At 62.8% G+C, this 8,676-nt stretch overlaps 1 protein-coding gene and 1 long non-coding RNA gene across 3 annotated transcripts in view; one reads left to right on the top strand and one right to left on the bottom strand.

Moving 5' to 3' along the window:
- The first annotated feature begins 406 nt into the window (after window positions 1-406).
- On the top strand, window positions 407-1,450 carry LOC120221534. Its single transcript, XR_005525823.1, has 2 exons — window positions 407-595; window positions 694-1,450. It is a non-coding gene; the product is annotated as an uncharacterized LOC120221534 (long non-coding RNA).
- A 161-nt stretch (window positions 1,451-1,611) lies between these two features.
- Window positions 1,612-8,676, bottom strand: part of IL6R (interleukin 6 receptor) — a 35,083-nt gene continuing 28,018 nt past the window's right edge. The window contains exons 10-12 of one of the 2 annotated variants that reach the window (XM_039218934.1): window positions 4,366-4,699; window positions 4,302-4,321; window positions 1,612-3,548 (exon numbers count right to left, since the gene is read on the bottom strand). In XM_039218934.1, coding sequence (XP_039074865.1) covers window positions 4,441-4,699 — 259 coding nt within the window. In that variant the 3' untranslated portion in view covers window positions 1,612-3,548; window positions 4,302-4,321; window positions 4,366-4,440. Of the gene's footprint in view, window positions 4,322-4,365; window positions 4,700-8,676 lie in introns of both variants that reach the window. The other variant, XM_039218933.1, reaches the window with a different exon arrangement.

Here is an 8,676-nt window from a genome sequence, read left to right as displayed (position 1 = left end):
GCCGCTGCGGGTCTGTCTGGGGCCCCCAAGCCACTGCAGAGTGGGGCCCCTGAGCCGCTGCGAGCAGGTGGACACGGGGTGCCATCTGCACCCCAGCCCCTCCCTCACTCTTGCCAGGCACAGACTCCAGGAAGTCACACTTACAACACCAAATGTTTCAAAATCCCTGTTGCACACACAGAAACCTAAAGCCCAAAAGAGAGCAGGAGCTTCTTCCTGACGAATCCCGTTCTATTCAAACGGCCTCCGTGACTCGGGAGGCTGTGAGTCCCGGCGGCTGCGTCTGAAGTGCCCTTAGAAAACAGCCTTAACCGAGTGTCACGTGCATCTGCGGCATGAACGTTTCAGGATTTTACTGAAAAAGTTCTATTCATGTGTTGGACTGTTGCCTAAAACTGTTGTTATGAAACAGAACACGGGTGAGGTGCCGTTTTGTCCGAAGCGACACATTTGCAGAAGGCAGGGACTCCTGCGAGGAAAGCGTGGCCCGGCCCGTGTCTGGAGATGGTGCGGGGCTCACGTCCCCGACCGTCACTGCCTGTGCACAGCCGCACGGCCAGTGCCCGGGCTGCCACCGCGCAGGCTGGGGGCCTCGGTAAGTGTGCGACTCTTCATCTCGGGATGGTGAGTTCCAGCCCCATGTGGGGTGTATAGATGGCTTTAAAAAAAATTTTTTTTTAAATTAAAATAAAGCAAGCAAGCTCGAGGCCTTTGAAGTGCACACAGTTGGCGGCTTCCTGCCTGTGGCTGATGCTGCTCGCAGACACCGAGAAAGGCCTGGCGTCCCTCCTAAGCGGCTCTTCCAATAACTGCGTGTCCTCAGCCTTCCATCCGAGACTCGCCTGCTGCTGGCCCGGGTCTCGCAGAAAAGAGCATGGCGACTGTGCGTCATCCTGACAGGGACGCCTGGAGAAGACAGGGCACCCCCCCCACCCGCTGGGCGCACAGCCCAGCCACTGGCGGGCGTCGGCTTCCTGTGGTGCCTTCTGCCAGACAAGGACCAACCTCAGAGGAGATGGTGGCGCCCTGGAGGCAGTGGGCCGGGCAGGCGTGGCCCGAGGCTCCCCTCTGGGCGCCCCATGGGGCCTCCACTCGCGCAGTCTCTGGGCTCCCCGCCTGGTGCTGTTGACACGCAGGAGCCACGTGACGGCTCTCATCTGCTGGGAGGATGGGGGCCGGCTGTGGGCCCGGCTTTTCCTGCCAAAGTCCCTCTTCCAGAGGGGACAGTGTCAGGCTGCCGCTCGGGAGGCCACGGTTGCCTTTGTGGTGCCGCTCACACCCCCTGTTTGATAAACAGTCTCCTGATGAGTAACGGCCCACCCTCTTCCTTCCCTGCACGCCTGACCCCCCGCCGTGATGGTAAACGTGGCACAGGCACCCACGCCCTGCCGGAAACCCCAGGATTCATTTTGGGAAACGCTTTTACAATTAAAGTCTTTCGAGAAATTGCTATTGTTTCTTGAACTTATCTGATTCCTTCTGGAGGGAACTCGGTCCCGCCTGGGGCTGGGGCGCCAGTGGCTCTGCTTGGTTTCAGGGCCTGTGTCCCCCTCCCATCAGCAAGTCCTTCCGCTAAGCAGCCCGGGGCCCAAGGCGTGACTGCATCTCAAGCATGTTTGTAGAAATTATTTATTTCAGGCATTTACAATTTTCACTTTAAATGCAAAACAGCTGATAAAAAAATATTGAAAAACATCACACTGACCCTTGGGCCCACATTCAGACGTGAGCATTTGGTATTTGCTTTCAGGTAATCAGGTAAAAAATAGACACAAAAATTAAAACTATTATTTCTCTCTCAAAAAGCCACACGTTGTAAAGCTGAGGTATTTTATCAACAGATACGTGACCCCGTCCGAACGCGGTTCCGGGCCGCACAGCCCTGCTGCGTGCTGCTCCTAGTTTCTAAAGCGCATCTGTTTGCAAGCCGGCGTTCCCGGATGATCGCCAAGGTTGTCATAGAGACTGGCACTGCCACCGCCACACCGAGGACCTTCGGGGGACGCTTGGGGCGTCTGGCCCAGAGCCTGAACCAGCCGGCCGCCGTCCAGCAACAGCCCCGCTGCCGGCTGCCTGGTGGGGAAGGGCCGCCCGGCGCCCCCGCCCCACCTGACACCTGTCAGCCTCTCCCCACAGTGGGTCAACCTTCAGCGCTGCCGACGAGGCGACACAGCTCCGCCGGGCAAGAGCTTCGTGAACATTCCGCAGGAAACCCCCCGTCACGAGCACTCCTGCCCGCGCCGCGGCTCCGTGCACCAGCAGGCGGGCTCCCGGCGCTGCGGCAGCGGACGGCACGGCTGAGGACGGTGGCCGTCCGCAGGGCGCGGGGGTCCCGTGAGCCCAGAGCCCGGCAGACAGGAGGGCGCGGCCCCCTCCGAGCAAGGAGCGCTCAGTCCCCAAAGGCTCCGGAGACACACCCAGTGCCATCCCCGGACGTTTCAAAAAGATTTTCATTAATGCTACAGGAATTACTGGCCACGTTAACTCAGACCTTGAACCAGCGTGTTTTCAACTTTTCCCACCCGGCAGCGTGGGCTGTCATTTCACACGTGACCGCGTGGCGGGTGTGGGGCGAGTGGCAGGGCCCGGAGGCGCCGAGAAAGCTCCGCGGGGGCACCTGTGCGCACTGAGCGGGGCCCACGACCCAGAGAAAAGCACTCCTTCATTCACACTAGCTTATACAGAAGTCAAGGGAAAAAACCCTCTTCAATACAAAAACAAAGTAAAGAATAAAAAAGGCAGTTTCAGGACAATAATAACGAAAGTGCGAACGGCGTGCAGAGCGGAGCCCAGGGGTCTCTGGGTCTGGATTTCCGCCCCCGCCCGCGGCCCGGCCTCCCTGTTCCCCTGTCACAGCACTTCTGCCGTTCTCAAAGAAACATGACCGAAAAACAACAAAAAACCCCGCCAGCCTTCTGTCAGCCTAAGACCCGTTGTCTACACAGCAGCAGGGCCTCGAAGCTGCGGCGGAACCGTGGGGAGACGGCCGCCCGCCGGGCAACACGCCCATTTCAGCGCCGCCGCCCGCCAGGTGCTGCTGGTGGTTTTTCTAAGAAGGGAGCCTGTGAGAAAATTCTGTGGTTCGGGAAGTTTTCAGCCGCGGTTACGAGGCTGATTGTGATCACGGCTTCGTCCTGGGACAGGCCACGCTGCCGAGGGCACCTGCGGGGGAAACCACGAGCACCCTTGTCACGGCCGCGGCTCAGCTCCCACCCCAGCTGAGCTGGGCCCGATTCAAGGAACCTTAGGAGGACCGCAGAGCCGACCGCAACGAGCCAGTGCTGCCCCTGCCCGAGGTGGGGGGCTGGACGGCGCGCCCCCGGGGCGGCTCGGAGGGGAGTGGCCGCTTTCCCCCGAGTTCAACGAGAGGCAGACGGCGTTGGACGGAGAATGAAACCTGACTCTGCTTGAAAAGGAAAACTCTTTTCCCCTCCCTTTTGCCGCCACTGTTTCGTGCTAAACGACGTCCCTGTCCTTCTGGCCAGGTTGCTCGTTCCCGCCACCGAGCGGACGCGGGCTCTCCGCCCTCAACATCAAACAGCAGTTCTCTGAAAAAACAAGTTAAAATACATTCTTGCCGGTTCTTTTTGTCTTTTCACATAAATATTATCTTCCCCTGTTTCTCGGGCTCAGCTGAAAACAAAGTAGACGCAGCTGGCGAAAACCAGGTGCGAGCCCCTCCCTGCCGCGGAGGGGCCCCTGCGGCCAGTTCTTCTGGGGGGCGGGGGGGGGGGCCGGGGCCCCTGGGGGGCAAGGAGGCCTGTCCCCACTACCCGCCCCTCCCTTCTGTCCCCCTGAAGTCCTGGGGTCCAAACAGGGCCAGGGAGCTCGGGCAGCCACCCGCGCTCAGCAACACGCCAGCGAGAAAGCACGTACGATTCCATTTCCAACCACCAGGCCCTGAGACGCTCTTCGACCCGTCTGTGCAATTTCCAGGTGTGCGGAAGGCAGACGACCGCTCCTCCCACCCTCAGACCTGAGAAGACTGACTTGCGAAGGCACTCGGGATTCGAGCCGAGAGGTGGCAACGTGCAGGGCGCCGGGGGCCGGCACGGGGGTCTCCCCACCTGCCGCAGCTTGAGGAGACGACTGGGGGGCGTGGGGGGCGTGGCGGCCAGCGGGCCAGGCAGGCCAGGCCCGCACACCCACCGGCTCTGCTCACCTGAGTGTCCGGCACGGTGGCCTGACACACCTGAGTGCACTCTGGCCCCGGTGAGGCATCGGGGAAAGGGCGCTTCCCAGACACAGCCACCTCTCCCTTCCGGGCAGAGGCAGCAAACTGGCTCCCGGAAGCCACGCACCTCCCTCCCTCGAGGCCGCCAGCCGGAGGGGGGCCGGAGGGGGGCCGGAGGGGGGCCGGAGAGGGGCCGGAGAGGGGCCGGAGAGGGGCCGGCCGGCGCTCTGTCGCTCACACGGTGCGGCCGGCCCGGCCCCTGCCGGCTATCTGGGGAAGAAGTAGTCTCTGTTGCTGATGTCGTAAGGGCTCTGGGGGCCCGTGGCATCTGGCTGGCTGGGGCCCGGCGTGTGGTCAGACCCACAGCTGCTGGGGGACACTGGCGGAGAAATGAGGGGGACCAGCACCGGCCCGGGCTGGGGCCTCTCGGGGACCAGCTGCCCCTGCGAACACGGTGGCTGCGTGCGTGGCTGCGTGCCGGCCTTGCCTTCCTTCAGGGCATGCAGCTTCCACGTCCTCTTGAACCTTCATGAAGACACAAAGACAAAGCACACGGCTGTTCAGCGGCCCCGTGAAGAACCCGAGCGAGAAACTCGAGCGGCGAGCTGCCCCGCGGCCAGGCGCGCCGTTTCCTGCTCAGGAGGCTGAGGCCCATGCGCTCCGTCACGGGGACTTACATGATGCTCTGAAGAGCTGAGGTTTCAAACACACTCCAAAAGACACGTGCGTACCATCGGTCCCATTTACAAATGGGGAAACTGAGGCACACGTGGCCATGAGTGTCCCTTTATAGCACTAAGCACATAAAGGACTCTGTTCCACAGGCCGCCCAGGGGTACACACCAGGGGTCCCAAATCCATCTCCTTGGAAAAGACCGGAAAGAACATGGGCCTGGGGGTCAGGCTCCGGCCGGCGGGGCAGCCGCCATTCAGCAGGGGCGCCCCCCCCCCACAGCCCTGCTCCCCTGGGCTACTCTGGCCAGGCGGGCGAGTCTGCACAGACCCCGCCATGGGCACCGCCGGGCACAAGTGACTCATCTGACAACAGGAAGAGATAGCATCTCCTGATGAGCGCCTCCCTCACGCTGCTCCGCGCTGGCCCGCAGCCAGGGCCCGGGCCCCAGAGAGCTGCTCGCGGGCCAGAGTCTCCAAAGGAGTATCAGGGCCCTTCCTGAGGGCCCCCCGACCACGCGGCCACCGCCCTGCCCCCTTCTGTCGCCTCCCCCAGCCCCACCTGACGTCAGCTGCTCCAGGAAGGGCCTGGAGGGAGGCGGGGAACCAATGTCAAAAACAAGGTTTGGGGTTTTTCCTAGGGTTTCTTTTTATATCAACAGGCTATTCCTGCTCTGGTGACGATACATCATTGATAGTTGGCTCCAACCGGCCACTGGCTGCTAGCCTGCTACCCAAATGGAATAAACAATCCGCAGAACGTTCCCGGGGGCCTCGCCGTTCAGGCAGCGGGCAGGGAACGCAGTGGGGCCCTTGGGTGGAATTACCCTCCCTCAGGGGAGCGCCGACAGCGCGCATTACACTGTGCATTTCAAAATACTCAGCCCTCTGACCCAGGAATTCCATTTCCGAGAAAACAGCCCAAGGAAATAGCAGAGCTGTGGGAAAAGCGTTCTGCACAAAGATGTCTGACACGGCGTCGTCCGTGAACGCAAAGCCACCCGGACACCCAGCGAAGGCAGGGGGAGCGAGCGGGGCACAGCCGCCCGCCGGCCGCTGGGGGAGGCGATCGTGCGCAGGAGTGAAATGATGCGGGAAAAGTGCTTATGTCACAGCTGAGGCTAAACTGAACAGGCAGGACTCAGCTGTGGACACAGAGTCGTCACGGCCCCGAGAACAGAGCCGAGGAAAGACGACCAGGACACGCACGTAACGCCGAGTGCCTGACGGACGCGGACCGCACGGCTGTGCGCTGCCCGGGCGCGAGCTCGTGGGCCTGGGGCCGTGGGCACCGCCCCGCGTGGGCTACACTCGGACCACATTCCCGCTGAGAACGCGGAGAGGCCGTCTTCGGCGGACGCGGGGTTTTCCCCTCCTTCCTTCCCTCTGTCTCCAGGTAGCAAACAACCAGCACAATCTGTTTTAAAGTCTCTACTGACGGTATTTAACCCACACGGAAGGCAGCGTCTGACCTCTTTTTTTCCAAAGCAACTAACTGGGTGGGTAACGGAGAAAGAGGAGCTTTTCTGCATTTGAAATATTTTGAGTGAATGAGACACCTTCTAAAAATCCCTCAGGTCAAAGGGCCTGCGGTAGCGGCCGGCCCGGGTGCCCAGGGCGGGCACTGCTCCGGCCTGAGCGGGGGTCTGAGCGGGCGGGGGCTAGAGAGGGCGGGGCCCGGGGGGGAGAACGAAGCTGAGCGGCCAGACCTCGCGCACCTGAGCCGCCACCTGTCTGACATATCTGGGCATCCTGTTTTAGGACCAGGTTCTGCAGCTAACGGAGAGACTGTTAAACGTTTATAATAACGGTCACTCTTTTAGACAAGTGACCCAGTGAGAAGGGACACACGAGCCACCCACCACACACAGCCACTTCCGTGACCCAGGGCACCAGGAGCACCCCCGGCCCCCACCGTGGAGGTGGGGGAGCAGGTGGTTTTAAAACATGGGATGAGGGGCGCCTGGGGGGTCAGGTCGTGATCTCACAGTCTGTGGGTTCAGGCCCCGCGCCGGGCTCTGTGCCGACAGCTCGGAGCCGGGAGCTGCTTCAGATCCTGTGTCTCCCTCTCTCTGCCCCTCCCCCGCTCGCACTCTTTCTGTGTCTCAAAAATAAACATTAAAAAAATGTTTTTTAAAAAAAGAACTGGCCTGTTTCCAAATAAATCTGCCTGATACAAGAGAAGACGGAGAGTCACCAGGCGGGGATGTAAGTTACTGACGTGTTCTCAGCACAAGGCTGTGTGGCCGCTGGCAAGGGCCCAAGCGCCAACCCCAGGTTAGCAAACAAGGTTTAGGACGGACGGGCGGTGGGTTCCCAGCCTGAGGCTTCTCAGGCAGCGGCGGCAGCACGGGAGACGGTGCTGCTTGTCAGCGAGGCCACCAGCCAGGACGGCCGGGCGCAGGTCAGCCACAGCAGGCTGGCGGCAGGCAGGCAGGCGCGGGGGCACGGGCTCTAGCCCTGGCTCCGGGGCAGGGTCGCCTCACCTCTTGCGCTGCTTCCTCATTTGTAAAAGTAACGAATCTGCCTAAGCAGCTGTGAAGGCCGCATTCAGAGAGCATGAACTTGGGTCTGGATCCCGGCAGACACCATCCCCCACGCTCCCCCAGCTCCAGCCTCCCGGGGACGAGGGAGGCCCCACGACCTCGCCGCAGGGTGTAGGGGCTACGGCGGGCGGCGGGAGGGGGCGGCGCGCTGCAGGGACCCTCTCTGCTCCCAGTGCGTGAGAGCTGGTGTGCCCGCTCCCTGCTCGGGCCTCGCCTGCTCACCTTCTGCAAGGCCCGCTCGCCCCCCGCACGGCCCCTCACCCCCCACGGCCCCTCGCCCCCCGCACGGCCCCTCACCCCCCCACGGCCCCTCGCCCCCCCCACGGCCCGCTCACCCCACCCCCCACGGCCCCTCGCCCCTGCGCCAGGTGTCCTGGTGGACACGACCCTGCGGCGTCACTAGACCACTGTGGTGCCACGGCTGCTTCTGAGACTCGGCAGAGGCCCCAGGAGCTTGGGGATCGCTCACCCCGACGCCCCCTCCCGGTCACCGGCGACAGCCCAGATGGCCGCACACCAAGCAGGAGGGAGGAAGACGGGCTCCAGGTGCCTCTGCGCTTGTCCAGACACAAGAGAGCCTCCCTGGACCTCAGCACAGGCAACACCACGAGCTCCCGCTACGGCCACGAACACGGCCCGGGTGGCGAAGCCGTCGGCTGCCTGGTGGGAGACGCAGAGTGAAGGGCATGGTGGCCTGCTGTTTCCAGACCACAGCTGGGGTGCCAGGCCACAGCGTGACCCCTGCAGGCCCCTCGGGCTCCCCGGGTGTAGACCTCCACGGTGCCACCCCCACGGCGTTCTCACCACGCCCGCACGTGGCTCCTGCAGCCCCAGGGCCTGACGTGTCTTTCCCGTGTCCCACAAACCCCAGGCCCTCCCTCTGCCTCCATCAGCACGGTTCTCGGGCCCCCAGTGCGGCTACACACAGTCCCATGTTGGAATTGCACAGGGACTGCCTGGGGCTGACCCGCGCCCCCTCCACACGCCCTGCCCTCACCCACACCCTGTCCACATGCCTGTCGTCTCCGCGAGACTGATGACCCGCCACACAGCCGGCTGCTGAGGCCGGAGACCTGAGTGCACCCCTGCCTCTCCTCCTCCTCAATCACCTGTCTTCAAGTCTTGTCAGTTCTTCCTCTAAGGTGCATGCCAGCCCCCAGCCCCAGCTCACCCTAGATGAGGAGGGGGAGGGGGAGGGGGAGGAGGGGCAGAGGGGGAGGGGAGGCGGAGGGGAGGGGGAGGGGGAGGAGGGGGAGGAAGGGGAGGGGGATGGGGGAGGGGAGG

Source organism: Hyaena hyaena, unplaced genomic scaffold, assembly GCF_003009895.1.
Source record: "Hyaena hyaena isolate Hyena2069 unplaced genomic scaffold, ASM300989v1 scaffold_783, whole genome shotgun sequence".
In the NCBI taxonomy this organism is placed as follows: domain Eukaryota; kingdom Metazoa; phylum Chordata; class Mammalia; order Carnivora; family Hyaenidae; genus Hyaena; species Hyaena hyaena.
Note: the sequence above shows the minus strand (reverse complement) of the source record. Positions and strands in the feature narration are given on the sequence as shown.